Source organism: Pomacea canaliculata, linkage group LG3 (genome assembly GCF_003073045.1).
Source record: "Pomacea canaliculata isolate SZHN2017 linkage group LG3, ASM307304v1, whole genome shotgun sequence".
NCBI lineage: Eukaryota > Metazoa > Mollusca > Gastropoda > Architaenioglossa > Ampullariidae > Pomacea > Pomacea canaliculata.
This window is the reverse complement of record NC_037592.1, coordinates 17,031,365-17,054,078: the sequence shown is the minus strand read 5'-3', so window position 1 is coordinate 17,054,078 and position 22,714 is coordinate 17,031,365. Positions and strand designations below refer to the sequence as shown.

Sequence of the window (22,714 nt, the reverse complement as noted above, 5' to 3'; positions counted from 1 at the left end):
TTTCAAGTAAGGATAGTGTAAGTCAATATATATTACCTTAGGTTCTGCCTGTGCAGGATGGTCAGACATGATGCAGAAGGTCTAAACTAAATTTATGCTCCCTAAAAATAAATTTCTAAAGGGGAAAAGGTGATGTCTCGAGTGCATTAAAAAATAAATGGTAATGAGGCTTACATTTTTCACAGGCATTCCTTATGAGATCACAACTTACACAAGTGATGTCTCTGGAGCATCTACTGATGCAGATGTCTATGTTGTCCTCTACGGCAAGGAAGAGGCCACACAGAAGAAATCTTTGTGTCATAGCAAGAGAGAGCGAAAAGAGCACTTTAAACGTGGTGCTATGGATAAGTTTGTTATTGAGGTAGGATGTGGAAAGTATACAACTGTTAAATAGCTGTACCATACTATCCATCTGTCATTTTCCTTAGGGCAGAGGTTATTGCTATCTGGTGTCGCTCATCCTAATGTCCAGTTTCCTAGAATTTTGAATATGTGTTTATACAGTAGCAAAGATATTTAGGTATTAACAGCAAACAAAAAGAAAACTGAAAGTATATGTAGGATCATCATATTTGTGGTCATAATTTGTGATGTAGTCAAATGCTATACTTTAACGTCTGTGCATTGATGTACTTTTCATTGGTCATCATCAATTGTGCAGCTGGAGGATGTTGGCGATAAGATTGAGAAGATTCGTGTTGGGCATGATGGTACTGGTTTAGGTGCTGGGTGGCATTTAGACAAAGTGGAAGTACGGAGACTGCATGATACTGGGAAGGTATGTGACATGAAGGTTTATTATGATCTTAGCACTATTTGTCTGCTAACATACATCTACCCATGCCACAATCGTATTTCAAATAACCACTTTTGATTTGAAAACAGTTAACTAACCTCTTTCAACTACTAAACTGTAACTTGTGCTCGAGTTTCTGTAATAACAGGTGTGTTTAAATGAGTGTTCATTATTTCAAATCTAGTACATGAATTCTTCTTCTTCTTACTGAAATTTACTGTTTCTGCAATAAGCCTGTGTTGGCAATGTCAATTTCTAATACAGTTTTGTCAGACATACACAGAGAGATGCATCCTCACAATTTTATATGTAGCAGCTGAGCACTCTAATGAAAAAATATGAGTTGATCTGGATTTGAATTTGAATTTTGTTTTCTAATATTAGATGTATTTCTGTTTTGAACTCTGCCTAACCAGTATTGATTCTTGTGTTCTGCTTTCTACTAATGCTTGCTCTGAATTGGGGAATAAAAGATTCAGGTACAGTATTTTCCTTTTGCCCTTCTAATTTGTTACAATGTAATTTGTTGTGTGATACAGAGATGCACTCTCTGTTATGTATTACATCTTGATGCAACATGATTAGTTTATAATATAGAGACACTATTCATGTGATCAAGATTGTTACAGTGAATAAAATGTCACCTCTCTTCATCACTTCCTCGGTCTTTCTAACTTCTTTAGTTCTGTACCCTTCTCTTTCCTCCAGTCATGCTTTATCACCTAACTTTATATCTCTGTGACACCTATCTTTGTAGCTTTCTTTATCTGTGTGTCTGTTGCCTACCACTGTATCTCCTGTACTGTGTCTCTTTGTATCATTTCTTGTGTCTCTCTGTTACCCATCTTTAAAATTGTTTCCCTCAACATGTCTTTTCTCTCTTCTTCCTCCAGTTAATGGTGTCTTTGACCTTTGTCTGTCACATGTGTGTGTATATATAATATTCATGTGTGTATGGAAATATGTGTGGATACATATATATTATACATAAGTGTATACTGTGTTGCAGGGTTCTGTAACCTACGTGTTCCTTGTAGGCGTTGGCTGGCTAGGGATGAAGAGGATGGTGCCATTGAGCGGGAGCTGTTGCCAGAGAAAGCTACAAAAGAGATCATCAGTAAGGATGGTCAAGTCAAAACCCAGGAACTCAAAATCCAAGACAAGTTAAAGGGTATGTATGTATTCTTCACAAGAGATGTGGAAGCAGGGATACAGAATAGTCTTTTGATTAAAGATTTAACTTTTTTAAGTAATGTGTTTGTGTCAAACATAGCAGGATGTATATCAGTACCAGGGCTTATTATGAAAATCTGACAGTGTTTCTGTTGAAAAGCCTGACCTTCATACTCTGTTTGCAGCAAAGACTTATGTAGTGGAGGTGTTTACTGGTGATGTGTCTGGAGGAGGAACTGATGCCAACGTTTTCATCACCATTTTCGGAGACAAGGGAGACTCAGGGGAGAGGAAGCTTCACAAGTCGGAGACCAACAAGGACAAGTTTGAGCGTGGCAGGGTGAGTGGTGCTCACTAGCTATTAATCTCAAGCTAGTTAAAATAGTTGTGAGCACTTGGAGTCAGTTTATTAATGCACAGTAAATATACCGTGTAGCATGTAGCCAGAATAACAAAGCAGTAAGTACTCTTAATCAGAACTGCTATTTTGCTTTTTTTTCTAACTGAATTTCAGTTTGAAAGGCTTTGGCGTTGAGTTAACTGGTGAAGATTTTGCTAAAATTTGTCAAGCATCCAAAGGAAAGTATTTATTCTTCATTGTCAGCTGGCACATCTTCTGTTATTTATTTGCTGATTTTTTACTCTAAATAAGATGGATCGATTCCCACTTGAGGCAGTGGACCTTGGCAAGCTGTACAAAGTGAAGATCAGGCATGACAATGCTATGTTCAACCCAGCCTGGTTCTTAGACCGAGTGGAAATAACAGATTCAAGTACTCAGCATAAAGACATCTTCCACTGTGAGCGTTGGCTAGCCAAGAACAAGGATGATGGAAAGATAGAGAGGTCACTCTATGTCAAGGTGAGGTCACTATGTCGAAGGTTAGGTCAGGCAAAACTGATTTTGCTGGACGTGCTTTTCTTCCCTTGTTACTACAGGCATATTCTCACCAGTTTGTAAAATTTCTTGAAAATTTTAAAGATGTGCCTGAGTAAAGAGAATGAGAAGTACTGTCTCCTTACATTGGAGAAACTTGTGAAAAAAATTATTCATGTAATGTTTGCTGATGAGGAAGATTAGAAGAGAGAGCTTATCTCTGGAATGACAAAGGCCACAGACAGAAGTAGTGCACATATACCGTGTATATGTGTCTATGGCATGGACAGGGCTATGATGGAGAGATGTCAAGCACAGGCACAGTCAGATCCACTAAGTATGGCTCAGTCACCAGTCTTCAGTCAGCACGCAGCTCTGATCCATTCTCCAAAAGTCCGCGCTTGACAAAGAAGCAGCTGACTCAATCTCAGGAAGATATTGCAGCTGGCCCCAGTAAGTACTGTGCACTGATTTCATGCTCTACTTTTACTGTGAGTCCATTTTTAGTCTAGTATTTAACTGTAAGCACAAAATTGATGGAAAAAAGTTTATTCTTATTTTACAAGGACATAAAAAGAATAATTTACAGATTAATGTGTAACCAACACGTCAGTCTCTGATGGCTATGTAGGGGTGGGCCAGTCGTACAAGAACACAACAAAGATCAACATTGCCGCATCACCGTCGATTTTTTCAGGGTCTAACTCGGCGGCTGGCTTGCCATCTCTCCACTCTCACTTCCAAAATCAAAAAGCCTCTCTCATCTGTAAAGCTACACTACTTATTCTTTCTTCTGTCGAACATTTCAGAACCATCCACCCTCTTTTCCATGGCTCGTCACAACCTTTTCAGCCCCTGTGGTCACCCCCACCCCGCCCTGTCTGGCCCTGGTCTCCCCAAGTGACTCAGGCAACTTGGTAACTTACAGTGCAACAATAGTTCTAGTTGCCAGTAGCCGCGGGTGGGCAGTTCAAGGCTGGCTATTACATGAGAAAAGAACAGTACTGGGAGCTGTTCAACCCCTACCCTCTACAAACAAAGACATAACTTAGTACACTACTAGAGTGCTACAAATCTAACTTTTTAAAATTTGTAGTGTATAGACAACAATACTGGACACCAGTCACCGTAATGATTGTCAGGTGATTTATGACATGATATCAGTCACCATAACCTACTGCCAGCTTGTCTATAACACTTTTATATGGTCTTCAGGGACCCTCTTTGTACTATCCAAAGAATGTATATTGTATAAGTAATAGCACAACATTAACTTTCTGTGTAATACAATGAGATTTGTATTGTCTACAGCTATCCCCTACACCATCAAAGTGACAACAGGTGATGGGGATGACAATGGCACTAGCAGTAATGTGTGGATCAAGATCCATGGACCCAAAAAGCTGCACACCGGCCGCCTTTTCCTGGAGCTTGCACAAAAGGATAGGTTTGAGCCAGGCTCCACCGAAATATTCTCGCTTGAGGCACTGGATGTGGGGGAGATCAAGAAAGTTGAAGTAATTAAACTTTCTTTCATTTCTTTCTCACTTGAGATTGTGAGATCGTAAGGTTACATTAGAAAGCAGTTAATGGGATTGGTATAGTAAGCTGACTTATTTTTCTTTCAGACCTGTATGTCAATACAATGTGAGTCATTGAGATAGCTGCAGTGATTAAATTTTAAAACATAGCTATAAGGCAAGACATTCAGGAAGCACAAGCCGTTATAATGTCATATAAATCAGGTTAATGTTAGTGATATGTGTAAAACAGCTGATCATGGCAGAGTGCATCAACTGTTTCCATCCCATACATGAAAAACACTGTTTGCCAAAAAAAAGTCAGCAGGGATTTGTTTTGTTGATTCATCAAGAGATATAAACTTCAGATTTTTTAAATTATCCTTGTCACTATATGTGAGGATTGCCCACTTGACTTGCAGATTGGCCATGATGGCGAAGCCCCTGGCACTGGCTGGTTTTTAAAGGAGTTGATGTAGATATGCCCACCAAAGGTCGACACTATCATTTTGAGTGCCGTCAGTGGTTGGCCCGTGACCGTGCTAATGGTCATACCTCTTGCGTTTTGAATGTGGATGATGGCACTAGTACAATTATGTCCTACAGACCAAGTAAGTCTTTGCTTCTTTTCACTGCATGTCCCATCCTATCCTTTTAACAAAGCAGTGGTAGTGTTTAAAACTTCACCAGTTATTTTTCCAGCAAATGCTTGTTTCTTGCAGAAAAATTTAGGAGAGAGCAAACAACAGGAGAAAAATCCTAAAGACATATGCATGTAATCAAATGAACATCAAATGAAATAGCTCCAACTTTTATATCTTTGGGTTCAATAGTGTGTAATATATTAATATTTAGATGTACACATTTCCTGGTGATAGTGATACCATATGAGGTGACTGTTACCACTGGAGACGTACCAGAGGCAGGAACAGATTCCAAGATCTTTATGACTGTCTTTGGCACCAAGGGAACATCATCACCCATTGAACTAGAAAAAAATGAAGACAGATTTGAGCGAGCTCATACAGACACAATCAAGGTAAATAGGAAGATTTTTTAAAATTCTGAAGCATCTTGGATTTCAGAAGGATGCTCTTTGGTGATTCAAAAGTTATTATAATTGTTTGTGCATGAATCACGGTTCAGCATAGTGACTGTTTTATTTATGGAATTAACTTTTATTTCTTTATGTTTTATCTATGTAATTAACATTATGTTACCTTTTTTTTTTACAGATGGAAATTGATGATGTTGCTCCACTTAAAAAGATCCGTGTTGCTGTCGATGCTAAAGGAAGTCGCAAGAACTGGTATCTAGAAAAAGTGAGCTCTTCTTTTGTTTGCAAATTACCATTCCAAATCATTAATATTGTGGTCTGACCATCAGATTGTAAGTCAATCATTGACATGAGATGTAAATTTTAAAAAAAACTTTGTGTATCATGTATTTACACATTTAGATTAAAGAGAGCAGCTTTGGAAAATCTCATTTCTGTTAGGAGTGAGTGTGATGTTCTTTGTGGCAAGAGACAACTGCTGCTGGATAGACATTCATGGGCTTAAGAATTATGATCAAAATCTAAATTTGGAAGGAAATTATAAAAATTAGATTATTTTTAAAATATTTAACAGAACATAGGTGTGAACATATCCCTGAAGCTATAGTCATTGTCAATGAATTAAATGTGCAGATTGAACTCCGTAACATGGACACAGGCACGCTGTCAGTATTTAAGTATGATAACTGGCTTGGCAAAGGCAAAGAGGGAGCCAAGATGTCTGTTGATCTGCCTGCCATTGAGCGTGGAAAGTCTGTTATTGACAGTAAGTAAACTTACAATAATAATAACTGCACGTATTCCTCATCACCTCCAAATCAGCTTCAAATCAAAGTAAATGCTAACAAAATCTTACACTCAATTCTTCCTCATGTATGTTAACAGATCCTAGAAATAAATATAGAAACAGTAATTGTCGTAGATAATTTTACAATTTTAACTCATCCTATACAATTTGTACCTGCAAATGCAAACATCTTCATAGCTACAGCTCAGTTGTATCCATACTCCCATATTGAATGAGTTAAAGATATTGTAAAGAACTTTTTCAAAATTTTACCAAACAACTTTTTTCATATATATTTACTAATCAATATATTTCCCAGATATTTACTAATAGCTCTTTATCTGAAACTCTCTGCATGTGTTAAAACCTATACACACCGTGAAATGTTCTTTTTTTTCAGAGACAGACTATAAGATCAGTGTCAAGACCTCAGACATACGTGGAGCTGGCACAGATGCCAACGTGTACATTATTCTGTTTGGGGTTAATGGTGACTCTGATGAAATTCATCTGAAAAACTCAGATTCAAACAAAAGCCCATTTTCCACAAATCAGCTGGATGTGTTCACAGTCACTGGCATTCTCAGCCTAGGGGAGCTAAGCAAGCTTCGGGTCTGGCATGATAACAAAGGTGAGAGGTGAAAAGAAACATCCCAAGCTGGCACACAACAAAAATTCATAGCTCAGGATACTATACTTTCATTGAAAGCTTGAAGAGTATTTCTGAAAACAATGACTTCTCATGGGTATTTACCTTTTCTCACTGGGAAGAAAAATGTTCAAGCCGGTATAATAACAAAATATGGGGCTAATAATATTGTACCAAAGTTTACAGTTTGCAAGTTTCTCAGCATTTTAATATTTCTGCTTGCATTCATTCCTCTACCATTTTATCTGCACAAAGAAGTGTGCTGTGTGATTTCTGAATGTTGTGTTGTTACACAAAGACTTGTTGATAGCAGTAACAATGTAGGCTGTGTACCAACACACTGACCATAGCTATCAAATATAGCCAAGATGCAACATTGTTGTCATTACCCATTGACATAATATTGGTCAATATTGCACAGTAAAAACCTGAGGTTCATTGTATTCATTTTTCATCAAACCCTGGGTAAACAGGATTTGGAGCTTCATGGCATCTGGCCTCCATTGAGGTTGAAGACAAGAACACACATAAAGTATACAGTTTCCACTGTGACAAGTGGCTGTCCACCACCGAGGATGACAAGCAGACTATGCGTGAACTCACTTGTGGAACAGGTTCCAAGTTCAGCCCAGGTTCAGACAACAAAGAACAGATAGGTCTGTGAAAATGAGTGACAGTGGTAAAATTTTCACTATTTATGTTGGTGTGATGAGACAAAGGATTACAGATGTTATTTGCTTTAAGCCATAAATATTATGCACTTCTGAATCTGTGAAGAGTCAAGCATGTCATTTTGTTGTTGCTAAGTGAATGGATAAAGTCCACTTTGTTAAACAAGACATTGTTTTGTGTACAAGATTTTTGTCTTTTGGAACAAAGTATAGCAAGAAATTTTAAGAATTTGTACAATAGAAGAAATACAGACTTCTACAGTGTAAATTGCCTGGAGCTGCTATGATGTTTTCATTTGATTTATTTATAGCCTATGAGATAGAGGTGACCACCACTGACAAGAAGGAAGGGGGAACTATCCATAATGGCTGGCTTATTCTGAAAGGCAGCAAGAGCACCTCAAAAGTTTTTGTACTCAAGAACAGTCCTCAGAACAAGATTCTGCGACGGTTAGTCATGGCTTAGTGATATGTTTTTGTACTCAAAAACAGTCCTCAGAACAAGTCATGTCATAGCTTGGTGATATTCGTGGTCCATAGTTAAGATGGTTTCATCCTTACTGACTTCACTCAGTGTAGATCTTGTAACAACAGAGAAATAATGTTTTAATAAGAACATGTACACATTCCTAATATGCATGTAATTTTTATAACCACTTCTTTTTTGGACCCATAAGTGTCAATATATTCTTGCATCATTTACAGAGGACAGAAAGACAACTTTACCCTTAATTCCAGTCCTCTGGGTAAATTGGAGAGCTGCACTGTGGGGGCCTATGAGAGGGAGGACCAGCCTATAACAGATGCAGTGGAATCTCGGGCAGCAATGTGGCACTGCTATGAGATCGCTGTCACAGACACATCCTCAGGAAACAGGTGAGCACCCAGTGTCGTAATATATACTTGATGTTGTTTAACATGTTTTCTTGTTAATTTCTTAATAGCTTTAGGTCTTCTGTCTACATTAGCAGCAGGTCTGTGCCAATTATATATGTATATTGCTGTCAAATATATGACAACAAACCATGATGTTTATGTTTTCATGTATCTTTTTACTGAACATGTAACAGTATATATTCCCCTGCAATTCCTGGATCAACATTGCTCAGACAATCAGCCGTAAAGAAGGCAGGGAGTTAAAGGTCAAGGACGTTGAAGAAAGCCAAATAGCAAAAGTTAAGAGTAAGTATATCTACATTTGCCTGCTCAGTCCAGATAGCTAAGTCATGAGTGGCATCTACTCTGCTTAGTCCAGATAGCTAAAGTCAGGAGTGATTAGGTGGCATCTGCTCTGTTTAGTCTAAATGCTACATCTGGTTTCTGATTTGATGACTGCTGTGCTGAAGTGCCAGCAGGACCTGATCATATAGCCTACTGTCACGGTCCAGCCACTGGCTGATGGGAGTGTGATAATTGAGAGTCTCATTACATCTGTACCAGTCTTTACACAAAGATACCCGCTTTGCATTTCTTGCACTAATCTGCATATACAGGAATGTTACAATTAAATCAGTTATTCACAGATTTATAAATTTCAGACAAGTAAGACATTTGAAAATGACAAGAACAAGTGATTATTTGTAGATTAATGAATAACTGTGTTTTTCAATGATCAGATTTTACAATTTGGTTCAAGAGTTGTAGAGTATCTTTATTAGCAAATATTGTAAAAATAATGACCGTTATAGGATGTAAATTATTATTTGAAATGAATTGTTGCATTTGTTTTAATCATTGATGTAGAAAGCTGCAGCTCACCTGACTAGCAGTATTAGTGCTGTCTGTGAATGTCATGTTACAGACCTTGCTCCAGTCAAATATGAAGTAACTGTATACACTGGTGACATAAAGGGATGTGGAACCAATGCCAACGTCTTCATCACCATATATGGCACTAATGGTGACACTGGCAAGCGCCCACTCAAGCAGCGCTTCCGAGACCTCTTTGAGCGCAACAGCGTGGATAATTTCCAAATAGAAGCTCTAGACCTTGGTCAGTGGTCTCTTGTGTGTGTGTGTGATGCCTTGGGTTAATTTTCTTCAGTAGGTAATAAATACACTGCCCACTCAGCTGCTTCATCTGAACTGAGCACCATATAAGCAGTAGTTTGATCAGCAGTTTCAGAAGTTATCACATGGTTCTTAAAGGACTAGTACAGAGAGCAAAAATATTTTCTAATGATCGGATAAAGCTCGGTGCGACATGCGATTTCCCCAAAGTACACCTCTTCTGTTCTTGAGACACATGCTTACAAACATTACCATGCACAGAAAGAGGTCAAAACTGTGATGTCACAGTATGTTCCCAACTTTCCTTTTTGCTGAGGCCTTTACAGCATAAATATATTCATGTATAACCCTGACATCTGTGGTGTTGACCTCTTTCTGTGCATGGTAATGTTTGCAGGCATGTATACGGAGACTAGAAGTAGTGTAGTCACAACATTTGGAGAAATAGTATCGTGCTTTCAACAAAGCGTTAGCAAAATGTGCACCCCGCTAGTCCTTTAAATAATATATTCATAATTGACCTCAAAAGATATTATTACTACTGCATGAAAGGACATGCTTTGTTAATGCCAGATTATTTCAGTTAATGTAGGTGATAAGTCAAGCAACATTTAAAAAAAAATATTGCTATGATCGTGTTTACATAACCACTTGATATCAAAGAGATGACAATGAGCAATTTATTCAGGGTTTTGTATGTTGCTCTTTCAGGGGAGTTAACAAAGGTGCACATAGAACATGACAACAGTGGCTTCAGACCTGGCTGGTTCCTGGACCGTGTGGAAGTGATGAACCTGGGAACCAACCACTGCACTGTTTTCCCTTGTGGCAAATGGCTTGATCGTGAAAAGGGCGACAATGAGATTGCCAGGGATCTCTATCCCAAACTAGACTGAGAAATTCCTGGTACATAAATGATCTGCAAATATTACACATAAGATGTTGGTAAAGATGAGAAAATCCCAAAAGCAAACTAAATGTTTGTTAATCCATAATTTCCTGCTGTTAAGAACAATGTCTTTCAAGGTGCCTGAGTGCCTTGGTGTTTAGGATTTGATCATTGAACTCTTCCCTTACAGCTCACACCCATCAATGCCAACATCTTCATAGCTCTATAGCTCCATTGCATCAATGCACACATGAATTAAGAGAGAGACTTACAGCAGTCAGAATGATTTGTTGAGCTGTTGTGTATGTAAACCATAAAAAAAATCCTGTCATAAACAATGCTCATGCTGACTGGGAGGTCCTTTCAATGCAAAAGAGATCATTAAGGGGATATTTTGCTCTTTTTGCATCTTTTTATTTTTTTTTACAAAATTGTCATTTATCATTTCCCTGTGCAGTAAAGATTGCTGATTCATATATAGGTATTTATCAAATTCTTGTGGTGTGTGTGTGTGCACACATGCATGGGCCTGCCTTTACATGCATATGTGGCAAATGCATTGTAATTAGAGGATTAAGTAAATCTACCTCATCCAAAATTATGAAAGTGTTTAAGAAGCAGTCACTGAATGCTTGCCTCCAGTGAATGCAGCACAGGACCTTGTCATTTATTGTTGTGGACAACAAAACCTTTATTAACAGTGAGATGTCAGATACTTTGTATTAATTGTTTGGTGATTCTGTGATTCTGTGATCTCCAGAAGCATACTTTCATTTGTTTTTGTCCTTTTACTTTGAAAACCAGTTTTTACCAGTGACCCTGTGCTGGACTGTAATGTAAGGCAAGATGAAGAGATTTGGTAGGGACCTTCTATGAAAATGGTCTTTATTACTATTTACTTATTACTGGTGTATATATATATATGGAGTATATAGTACTCCCCCCACCCCTGATGCATGGCCCAAAACTTTTTGGCATTATTTTTACATGTTGGAGCACTAAACCAATGACTTTATATGGAACATGGCAGCCACTCTCATGCAACACCAGGAACCCTTACTGGCAACAGTGAGGCAGCACAGCCTGGTCTGGGGCGATAAACATTTTTCAGAGTACCTTGGAGTGGGGTCAGTGCAAAGATGAACAAAGAAAGAACTGGCTGGCAATTGTGAATGTGTGGCCTGTTCATTCCATGTAGGACCTGCTCACCACCACCTAAGATAGGCCAGAGTGGTAAGCTATATCAGCCACACCATCTGTCCAGCTAATTTTGTCAGTGACCACGCCCACAGGACCAGTGTAATTATTCATCATTTGCTACCTGTCAAATGATGAATGAATGAATATGTTTTTTTGTATATTTTGAGGTTTTATTATGGATCCAGCAGACCCCGATACATAAGTGTTGTAATAAGAATGCTAGTAGAGATTTGTCAAATCTGTGAAAATGTATTCATGGTAGCTTCATAACAATGTTAACTCACCTTAAGCTCTTTCTCCAAAGCTATAAATGTTTATTAAAGAAATGTCAAGCCACTTGATCTGGGAAACATTCACATTTGCTGTTATCAAAAATAATTGATAAGAATGGCGCTCCTCATTGCTGACAATCTTGAAAGACTTCTGATGGGTCAGAGGTAATCTCCTTTGACATGAGCCTTGAGAACGGTGATCACCTGAGACCATTCATTTGCATTCAAATATATGAAAAAATAGTATTTTCTTTACATTATATTTTAAAGACATAAGTGATGATTTTTTTCTGAAATGTGAGCATGGATAAAGTGCTTCTGTGCCTATAAGGAGCATTTGTGAAGCTCCAGCATTTGTTGCCTTTGCTTGGTCATTTTTTTAAAAACTGTAAATGTGCCATTCCAGCTTTTAATGGTGAAATCATAGACCCTTCAATATTAAAACATGACTTTTTAGTGCCATATTTGTAAATAGTTTATATATTTTCTTCTGTTTCTCTGTTGGCTTTTATTTGCAGTATTTGTGCCAAACATTGATTTCTACTTTTTGTTTGCAGTAGATAATGTACCAATGTACATTTTCTTCTTCTTGTGTCTGTCAAATGTTTATGAAACATGACTGGGGTTTTTTTCACCCCAAATGTTATTTTTTTATTATTTTTTCATGACACAGCAGCACAATCTACTTAAACATAATTAGCATAATTACTTAAACATAATTGACTTCAACTTTTTTTAATGTGATGTTTTTGCCTTCAAGCTCAATCAAAATTAATCATCATATATTAAGTGCACTTAAGTGTATCTTTATTTGAAAATGCATGAGTCAAAAATATTGACCTTAACAGCACATAATTTTTGGCTTTGCATGAGGAAGTTGTCCTGTTATTCTGTGATGTTTTTGTTTCATCAAAGACAAAATATTCAAAGAAGTCAGATTTGTTAGCTTGATATTAAGCTTTAGTTCTGATCTTCCTGTTTACATTGTTATTACTATAGCGATACCATGTTACATACTGTTTATTCTGCAGAGAATTTTACAGCAGATGGCAGTCAACATATTATTTTGAAATAATTACATTCCCTATAACTTTTCAATACATTTTTGGCATGTTGTGCTGCTTAACATATACTTTGCTGGACAGTCATCATTTTCTGAAGGAGATTAGGAGGGAGTTTTTTTAGCATGCTATGACACCACCATCAGCAGTAGGTCCTAGCAGTGATGTACTCGTTAGTCTGTCAAATAAATAATTAATAAAGAATTGTAATTGTAATTGTCATTACATTTTCACTATAGGAGACAATTAGCAGCTATATATGTGTGAACCAGAAGTAAAGCTAATAGCCAGTAAAGCAAGTAAATAAGAAAAGTCTTAAATCCTTTCAACCAAAGTCTGCATGGTTTTTGAATGACAGCTATTTCATCCGCTATTTGAAACAGTTCAAAATTCATTCTTCACATTCTTTGTCTTGTTTTTGTTATTTATTCTTGACTTTATGGCAATTTAAATGACTTGACATTTTATCCCTTTACTTATATGTTAATGTGTACATTAGTGTGATGGTTTACTGAGGACTGTTAATCTCATCACATATTCCACATGAAGATTATGGGAAAGTATCTATTTAATTGATTTTCATATTTATTTTGATTGCATAGAGAGTAAATGTGAAGTGAATGCATATCTAATTAGGCAGCAGTTTCCTTGTGAAAGATTTTCAGCTGGGGTAAAAGAAGTTGCATGCACGCTATACTTATTTAACTGCAAAATTATGCACTGTCTGCAGATTCAGGTTGTTTTCCTGATAAATGTGTGCCAGATCTAAAAAGCTGGCTGTTAATGAAAAGAGGGTGTTAATAATGATGCAAATAAACATTTAGTTTATCCCACACATATTTTATTTTCATCTTTATTGTTTTTTGTGGCTGTTTTGTGGCTGTTTGTGGATGCAAAAAGTGTGGTTAAAGACACCAAAAATGTAAAAAAGTTACGAAATCAAACGGTGGTGAGTATTAACTGGTCTCAGCCTCAGCCACTGATGTTAGACTCAACAATACTGGAGCTCTTTTATTTTGTTTACTTCAAACACAGTTTACCAAAACACTGTACATTACTCTGCGATGCATATTAATAGTAATTGGAAAGCTTCTATAATGAGTGCTCAAATATGTTTAAAGATTTAGTTTTCCTCCTATCATAATAAACGTTCTATGATTAATATATTTTCACTGCAACACCTGTAATTAAAGTGCAACCTCTTGAGTTTCTGTTGAAAGCTATTTGAACCAACAAAGTACTGCTGCTAGGTTAATCATGATCATTTCAGTTGTTATTCCAGTGTCTATGTCTCAAATCCATTGCCAAGTACAAGGTCTCACTGTAGTTTCCTTGCATAAGCACAAGAATGTGACAATAATTTCAGTGAAATGTGCTTGTAAAGTTTTGACATAAGCACAAACTCTGAAAGTGTGAATATAGTGTTGAGGCAAAATGTGGTTGTAGCAAGTTTCACTCATCTTTTACATTACTCACTTCAAAGAAGCATTTACAGAATGCTATTCAAAATCATTTGTGCATATAGAAGTGTGTATAAGCAGGTTCTAAAGAAATGTTTCTGAAAAAGGTAGCTAAAATGGGCCCATAACTGATGCAGGAAACCGTAATAACCCAAGCAGCTTAATCTGTGTCTGATTGACAACCTAGCATATTTTTGCTGGTTGCAGATCAGGTCAATGCCCTGAGTGTAAGATCTACCCAGAAAACTTAAAATTTTTGTTAGGATCCAGGTACTCTCCGAAGTACTTGGCCGGCAAATCCCGCTCTGGCAGTCTTGTCTTGGTCTCCTTCTTCATCTTAGTCCTGAACAGATTCTTCTGTAGCTGGGTCTGCTGGGAATGTCTGCAAGTGATGACCAGTTAGTTACCCACTCTTTGCATAATTTGTAATAGACAAGGGGCATGAGGGAAAGAGGCCGTGTGATGTAGACATCACAACCGAGTGCAAACAAGCACAACATACATGTACAAACATGCACCAGTTGGAAAACAAGAGCATAAAAGAATGCAGAGATAGGACTGTGGGGAGAAGGACAACAGGATGGACAAATAATATGCGTAAGTGTTTCTGAAAGAGATATGTTTTAAGTCTAGGCAGTACCAACTCCATTGTGTAGAGAGATGGAGTCAGGCCATTCCTGGAGAAAAGGAGAAAGGGCGACAGGCAAATGTTCTCCGTGTGATACGTGGAATAGAAAAGCAGAGTGGACCGAGCAAACTGACCTGAAAGGCTGCTATGGCAAGACAAGCTCAGATTGGGGCAAGACTATGAACAACAAAACAATGATGCGTCAAAGAGAATTCCAAGATTTTTGACAGACTGGGAGAAAGTGATGGTGGATCCGGAGAAATTATGTGACATAGACGGGGGCAGATGAGGCATTGAGTTTTTATTTGTTCACCAACATCCAGTGTTTGATAGAAGGATTGCTGAGTACTGGTAAACAGACTGTAAAGTTAGCAAACTGGGCCCAATGCCAGAAGCTGAGTATTGTCAGCGTACATGTGATACTACAAGCCAAAGTGGCGGATCACAGGGCCAAGAGGCAGTAAACGGAGGACTGAATCCTGAGGCACTCCATAAAACACAGCAGAAGGTTCTCATGCAGAGCCATGTGCGCTAATGGACTGGGTGCAATCAGACAGGTAGGAATGAAACTAACTTAGGACAGAGACGGAGAGGCTAAAGGTAGTGTGAAGTCACTGGAGTAGAATGTGTTGGTCTGAAGTGTCTAAGGCAGTGGACAGAATGAGCATAGACAGGACTGATTCACAAGCAGAAAATAAATCGTTCACCATCCAAACCAAAGCAGTCTCAGGCAAGTGGTGGTGACAGGAGACCAGCAAATGGTCCCAGGAGACAGCATGTGTCGAAATGCAGCATCTGATGAAGGATTAGTTTCTCCAGGGTCCTGGATAAGAAAGGAAGTTTGGAGACTGGGCAGTAGTTCTTTAGGTCGTTAGGGTCGAGGTTAGACTTCTTCAAAAGTGGAGCGACAGTGGATTGTTTGAAATAGGGACAGCCAGTCAAAATGGAATGATTGATGATGTCTGTGATGACTAGAATCAATGTGTCAAGGTACTCAAACAAGATGGTGGTCAGAACAAGATCCAGCTCACACAATTTCTTTGGCAAGTTAGTGATGATGTTTCTGAGATGATTCTCAGTTACCGGCAAACAATCTGCAAAGGGTGCTCCAGCAAATTTGGAGAAGCTGGGACTAGTTGATGAGTGGTCAAGGCTCATTCTGATGATGTTGACTTTTTCCAAAAAAAAAATGTGCAGAATGCAATGTACTGCCACTAGCGATGATACATCACTAATGCTAACATCTCTGTGTTTCTTCATAAAATAAAAAGACTAAAATCTTTCTACAGCTCTACTCATACACAATTTTGTATTCAACAATTTTAGCATCTCAGCTTTGCCCTTCTTGAACACAAGTATTTTCAAAATCAATAACAAAAGAACAAACCGAGCTGGTGGAAGTGGAGAAATGTATGCAGAAGATCTGGCAGCAATTATGCCCCGTTCAACCTGCGCAGGTGAATGCTCCTCATCCCATTTTGCTACCTTCATTTTCTTGAAACACTGCATACACACTGTCTCATTCTTCACTGCAATCACAAAATGCTTGTTGATGACTTGTAAAGCCAGAGCTAATATGAGGTATTTTGTCGATGGCTTGTAAAGACAGACTCCATGAGGTATTTTGTTGATGTTGTCAAGCCACATGCACCATGAGGTATTAAGCTAGACTCATAAGGAGGTATTTTGTTGTCTAATCACTTGTTTGAAGATTTACATTAGAAGATTTGACTACCTTTAGTACATTTAGGACATACACAGTTTCACTTGTAACTTATTTTATATAAAATATGTAATTATTATATCCTTATGAATAGCAATAACCAAGGGATTTTTATTTCCTTACTTACATGCTCTAGCGATGAGCTGTGGATGTCCTGATTTCTTTGCTGCATCAAGGGGTGAGTCTCTGCTGATGTTCATCAGGCTCAGGTCCCCATCATGTTGCAGGCAACAGTTGAAACAGTCAGCTTTGCCTCGGTCTGCTGCACAGTGTGCTGGCGTGTTGCCAAGCTCTGTGACAAAACAGCAGGAAAGTAAAGGGAAAGATGGGGACAGTGCTCGAGTCAACATCATCTTTTGCCTGCTTCTCTCCCTTGCAAAACTGAAACTCAGTTTTAACTTAGAACCCTTTCTCACCTCAAAACGTGACTGGTGCTTGGTAAACATAAGCAAATTAGATTGAGGTCATCTTTTTATAATCAACTGTTTGTTGAATCAAAAAAAAAATATCAAAAACCTTACTGTCTTGAGCATTGGCATCAGCTCCCTTTTCCAGCAGCCAATGGAGAGCATTGGTTGCTCCATACTGTGCAGCCTGCAGATAGAATTTTGATTTTGTTTTGATTTTGTTTCTTTCTGATGCCTGAAATATCATTGAAATAAACTGATAAAAGAATGAAAATGAATTAAAAAATAAACAAAGAGAAAGCCAACAGAAAGATCAATTTTATAAATATGTGTGTAACATTTTACATTAAAAATAGCATTACAAATAAAAACAATTAGTGTAGATCAAGAAATTTTGCATTTTGCAATAACATTCTGCATGTTTTGATCATCTAGGGTTTGAGGACAAGCATTAAGAGCAAGAAGGAAACAGCGGAAGCATATCAGAGGAAGCTCACAACATGGGCCAGTGTCCTGCCATCAGACAGTGCTGCATCCAGCTCGGTACCCTGCTGCACCAAGAACCGCAGACAGTCGACTTTGTCATACCTAGCTGCCTGGTGGGCAGCCAAAAAAGTGTTGTTGTCACTGACTGTGGTATCACAGTCATGCTCCACCAAGCAGATTAATGATTCCAGTGCTACATGGATCAAATAACAAAGAACTGCTACTGTGAGACGTATCATTACCATCATTGGTATTCTGAAACAATTATATACGTCCAAGCTGTTGCTACAATCCATATTTAATGCTAAGTATAAGGTGTGATAGCATTTTTATTGCAAAAGCACAAAGTGAGAAAATGATTTTGGTGTATTTGTGGTTTTGATGCTGTAAAGTTGTGGCTATAGTTTTAGTTGGGGTTATAGTTTTAGTGTTAGCTGGGGTTATAGTTTTAGTGTTCTAGCAAAACTTGATTATCTCACCAGATGCTGGCGATTCCCTGCATAATTGTTTTGGGGTGATTAAAGGTACCGTGACAGTTATAGACGAAGGCAGGTCCCAGAGAGCTTATAGTGACAATTGGTTCCAATGTGTGCACAAGACAAGACTTTAAATATAACATTTCACAACAAGCAGGTGACTTGAAAGAAGCACCACCATCAATACCATGAGAAAATCTGCTAAATGAGGGACTGAACATGGTTCAAATAAAAAAAAAAAAACCTGATATGATCACAGCTGTCAATAAATGCAGCAAATATACTCCCATCAATCTGGACAACATGCTCGCATAAGCATAGCATTCAAAAATATTCACAGCACCTCCATGTTGTGCGGCATAGTGCAGTGGAGTTTTTCCTGCCTGGCACTGACAGTCTAGGTCCACTCCATGGTCAAACAGCAGCTGCAAAATCTTGACATGATTGTGCATAGCTGCCAGATGGGCTGCTTGTCTTCCTTTAGAGTCCTCAGCCACAAGATTTGCACCTACAGTTTACAGAAAATAGAGACCCTGTGTTTCTGGTGGGTTTGTTTCTTTCTTTTGGCATTTTTATTTCTTTTTTATTTTTATCTTTGTTTTGTGTCAGTGAAGTGCAAATATACACAGAAATAATATAAAATCACCATGATTATCCTAATGCGGCCCTATGCACCTTGAGGAGTAACAAGGAATAAACAAAATGATTATCCTAAAATAACAGCTCCCATCATTTTAGTCAAAGAAAGTGAACTTCCTAATCCTAATACCAATAGGGGCACCTGGTGTAATTGTTAAAACACTCGCTTGTCACCGCTGCAGTGAGTGGCTCAGGGTTCACATCTTGTCTCGGGATACTCTCTGTATGTGACACCTGTTCGCAGGGCTTGGCACTGGGGGTTTTCTCGAGGTACTCTGGTTTCCTCCCCACTCCCTCTTCCCTTATACTACAAAGTTGCATAAAGATGGAAGCACTTTCCTACTAAATAAATAAATAAACCAACCAACCATTTTAATACTAAGCACAATTTTCAACAGGATGAACATTTTTTAATGAGAAAGAAATGCATCGCTTTACCAGGATTATCTACAGTTTATGCCAACTAAACTATTTAAAGAAAGGGTCAACAAAAAACATGTTAAAAACCAACTCGCAGGCTTCAAACATTTGTAAGCCACTGGTACCTTTCTGGGTCAGCAGCCTCAGACACTTTATCTCCCCATTGTAGGCTGCATGGTGTAATGCTGTCTGCTTGTTGTGATCAGCCACATCAACATCTGACATATAATCCAGAAGAAGTGACATACATTCAGAGTTCCCACCAATACAAGCATCATGCAGTGGGACTCGACCTGTGCCACTCCTTCTCATTGGGTCTGCTCCATTCTAAGAAAAAGTTTGATTTAAAGTTATTTGGTGCCCAATATCTCTTTTTCAAGTCCATGTCAATACATTCTCTCTCTTTTTATCTTATCTATTTTACTTTTAGATGCAAACTTTTACTAAGGTGTGCACACATGCATACACACACAATGAGAGAAAAGGAGTTACTTGTGTTTAATTTCAGCAGATTAATTATTAAAAGATAAAAGATTGCTCATCATCCAGATAATACAATACTTTATTTAAGTTTTAAAGGTTTAATTTGGTATCTTCAAATATTCTTAATTAAAAATAATTCCCTACCTCTGACCTCTCCATATCCCCCAGCAAACTCTAATAAAGGTGCAAGCTTACAATATTCCCACACCTTCAGGAGCTCTTCAACTACAGATGTTTGTCCATAGATGCAAGCCAGGCTTAATGGACTTTTCTCAAAGCCTTCCCTCATTACCGTAATGTCTGGAACTAGACTTCCAGAGTCAAGGACTTTTTTTATGGCTTCCATGTCACCACGCTCTGTTGCTTCTATAAACTCATTTTGGAGTCCTGTGAATCAAGGAAACCAGTTAGACAGTAATGAAAACTGTAGCAAAAAAAAAATGAAAGACAGAAGCTTAAAAGAAATAAAAAAGAAAAACATATAGAAGACAAATACAATAAATACACAGAGACAAATTATCTCACCATAAAACTTAATCAAAATAAGTCCACTTCCTCATTTAGTGGACAAAGTGACGTGTGATGAGTTGGAATAGTCTGTGTACTCACCCACTTAAGTGATTATGATGCACAGAGCTGAATGCAGAGATGATTTATAGATTTGTATTTGTTGAAAGCAACAAATTATATGTTAGGACATTGTACACATGATTGTTCATGGTTGTTGTAAATTACAACTGCATAAAATCTTTTGTTATTTTCACATTTCTAAATATAGCATCATTAAATCATGCAGACAGCCTTTTTAATGATGGAACTATATCGTCAACAGTGAATTGTGCTCGCACACACATTCTGCAATAAAATAATTAGGCATTAACTTTAAACATCGTTTTCAAATAGGACATCAAAGATGAGAACTGAATTCTTTCTTCCATGTAAATTTGTGTCTTCTGTTTGTCTTTTATTACTTGTCTGCACATATATAGTTGCTTCTCCTTCAGTCCTTTGTATTCTGTTAAGCACTGACAGCATGCTCCTTAGTGAGTGTGATAATGTACTATAAATCACACATTGTTGTTGTTGTTGTTGTTGTTAAATCTCACCCCCTTTGAACTACTGCTCTAAAGAAAGGTGGTGCCATTAAAGATGGGAACTTCTGTCTTCATCTCTTGCCTAATTATTTTCTTTCTTGCCTTTTGCAGGTTTTCCCTCTTCTATGAATTCTTGTGTCCGCCTATGCTCAGTACGTATAGGATTGTACGTGTTAAGAGAGCCTTGAACGGTACATTTTTGCTTCACTAAGTCGAAACGAACAAAGAACTCTCTGTACACAGCAAAAAGCAAAGAAACTGAGACTTTAAGCCTCAAATTAGTGGCGTGAATGTATACATTAATTGCTGAAGGTGCTATAATTAACATTTGTTAAGGTCTTCCCCTATATGCGCGCAACATAACTAAAATTAACCCTGTCTGCCCTAAACAGTTTTTAGGGTCATCAGTTTTGTTGAAAGCAAAGTCATTAATTACCTAATAAAAAACACTGCGATGGAATTTAACACCATGATTGTAATAATTATTTACAGTACTGCATAATGACCTTTCAAGCTTGAACTACGAACATGAAATTCTAGCGTCCTTAGCTACCTCAGTTTCCGTGTATACTCGAGGCTATTTTCTGAAGGTGTCCTTAATGGGCTTAAAATGACTAAATAAAATTTTCTTTTCAAGTTGAGATTTAAAATTTCTAAATTTTACTTACGTTCTTGGCTTTTTTGAAGTAAATCTTCATTTTTCTTGTTGGCTTTGTACATCGCTGCGTCTCTGATCGCTGCAATCGGAGGTCAATGCAGAACTACTTTTTTTCGTATGTCGTGAATAAATTATTATTCAAATATTTAATGCCATATTCATGGACAATATATAATCTTTTCATATAATGTAGGGGATGATATATAAATTGATGAGTTTTAGTGATGTCGTAAATTGGTGACGCCGTTGCCTTGATCCCTGTTAACCCTGCCCACCCCTCCTGTCGTTTCGCTATGCAGTATATCCATAATCTGTAAGCCTCCCTGAGTAAAAGTTCTCATTTTTCTGAATAATCTATCAATGCCAAAATATTTTAAATATATATGTTAATTATTTTTTTTTAATTTTCCGCCTCTGTATAGTAGCAGTACTTCTAATCCTCACTGAATTCATGGACGGATGTATGGGTCCGTTTCGAATCCGTACCATGCATGGATTTAAAGGTCTACAAGAGTGTACAAGAATGTTTTGTTTGCTTTTTTTAAGATGCCTGGGTTAAGTTGATACAAGACACGTTTCTCCAAATCTAGATGAATAAATCCCATAGAAACAGGCTTACAAACATTACATTGTATCAAGAGATTCAAAACTTTGATCGGCATCAGGAAAGCAATGTTAAATCCAACACAAGCTTATTCCAGCAATTTTACTTTGTCCAGTGCTAGAACTGAAGAATAATAAGCCTAATACACCACCCAAGTAAGACTATATGCTGAAAGTGATAAAATTATAATCGCATCAACACCACCTCTGAGGAAATACTAGAAGAACTTCAGACCAGGTAGAGGAACATATCCTGATAGAGAAACATATCTTTAGCATGAAAAGGCTTTTGATAGAGTCTGAGGGGGCACCTAGCTCACAAATGTGAAGGAGAGGACTGGTCACAGATCGAGATCATATATAGAGGTCTGTGGGGCTGGTCATCCTGTGCAGGACGTGTTCACCATCGCCCAAGATCTTGTGACAGACCTGACTAACAGTCCTTGTCAGCTGTCGCGACTATCAATGTCCCCCAGCCCAGAAAAAAAAATACCAGTGTCAAGGTACGAAATGACGAATGAGTGATTTGCTGTCTGTCATGTGCGCTCTTGTACACCTTTAGCTTAGTTGCAACAGACCTTATACAGATGATTGAAGTGGCGGAAGCTGGCCTCATTTAAATTTTGTTTTCGCTCTCTCTCTCGGGGGACATATACGTGGCGACAATTAATT

General features: G+C 37.8%; 2 protein-coding genes across 3 annotated transcripts in view; one reads left to right on the top strand and one right to left on the bottom strand.

The window, feature by feature from the left end:
- LOC112558986 (lipoxygenase homology domain-containing protein 1-like) overlaps window positions 1–14,171 on the top strand; it is a 57,265-nt gene extending 43,094 nt beyond the window's left edge. Inside the window, 20 exon segments of the mRNA XM_025229775.1 lie at window positions 186–364; window positions 665–781; window positions 1,064–1,067; window positions 1,809–1,970; window positions 2,158–2,312; window positions 2,625–2,834; window positions 3,140–3,302; window positions 4,161–4,366; window positions 4,792–4,840; window positions 4,843–4,980; window positions 5,248–5,408; window positions 5,605–5,691; window positions 6,060–6,192; window positions 6,614–6,844; window positions 7,336–7,518; window positions 7,845–7,983; window positions 8,239–8,409; window positions 8,603–8,715; window positions 9,335–9,526; window positions 10,255–14,171. Of these exon segments, the coding sequence (XP_025085560.1) occupies window positions 186–364; window positions 665–781; window positions 1,064–1,067; window positions 1,809–1,970; window positions 2,158–2,312; window positions 2,625–2,834; window positions 3,140–3,302; window positions 4,161–4,366; window positions 4,792–4,840; window positions 4,843–4,980; window positions 5,248–5,408; window positions 5,605–5,691; window positions 6,060–6,192; window positions 6,614–6,844; window positions 7,336–7,518; window positions 7,845–7,983; window positions 8,239–8,409; window positions 8,603–8,715; window positions 9,335–9,526; window positions 10,255–10,439 (2,978 nt within the window). The 3' untranslated portion in view covers window positions 10,440–14,171.
- On the bottom strand, window positions 13,972–22,675 carry LOC112558526 (serine/threonine-protein phosphatase 6 regulatory ankyrin repeat subunit A-like). 2 transcript variants are annotated; one of them, XM_025229022.1, is made up of 10 exons: window positions 22,621–22,675; window positions 21,450–21,518; window positions 19,896–20,074; window positions 19,330–19,531; window positions 18,489–18,653; window positions 17,681–17,862; window positions 17,298–17,370; window positions 16,904–17,068; window positions 16,441–16,582; window positions 13,972–14,807 (listed from the first exon to the last, which is right to left on the bottom strand). In XM_025229022.1, the coding sequence occupies exons 2-10, from the start codon at window positions 21,499–21,501 to the stop codon at window positions 14,660–14,662; spliced, it is 1,308 nt and encodes a 435-aa protein (XP_025084807.1). In that variant the 5' UTR covers window positions 21,502–21,518; window positions 22,621–22,675; the 3' UTR covers window positions 13,972–14,659. The 2 variants fall into 2 exon arrangements, with proteins under 2 accessions (XP_025084807.1, XP_025084808.1); XM_025229023.1 differs by lacking the exons at window positions 21,450–21,518; window positions 22,621–22,675 and having other exon boundaries at window positions 19,832–19,973.
- Window positions 22,676–22,714: the final 39 nt, after the last annotated feature.

Coding starts and splice junctions, on each gene's coding strand:
- LOC112558526 (XM_025229022.1), bottom strand. CDS start 21,501: ATGTACAAAGCCAACAAGAAAAATGAAGATTTACTTCAAAAAAGCCAA. Junction 19,532..19,895: donor TAGTTGAAGAGCTCCTGAAG/GTGTGGGAATAT, acceptor ACTTTTTCTTAG/AATGGAGCAGACCCAATGAG. Junction 17,371..17,680: donor GCAGGACACTGGCCCATGTT/GTGAGCTTCCTC, acceptor TTCTATCTGCAG/GCTGCACAGTATGGAGCAAC.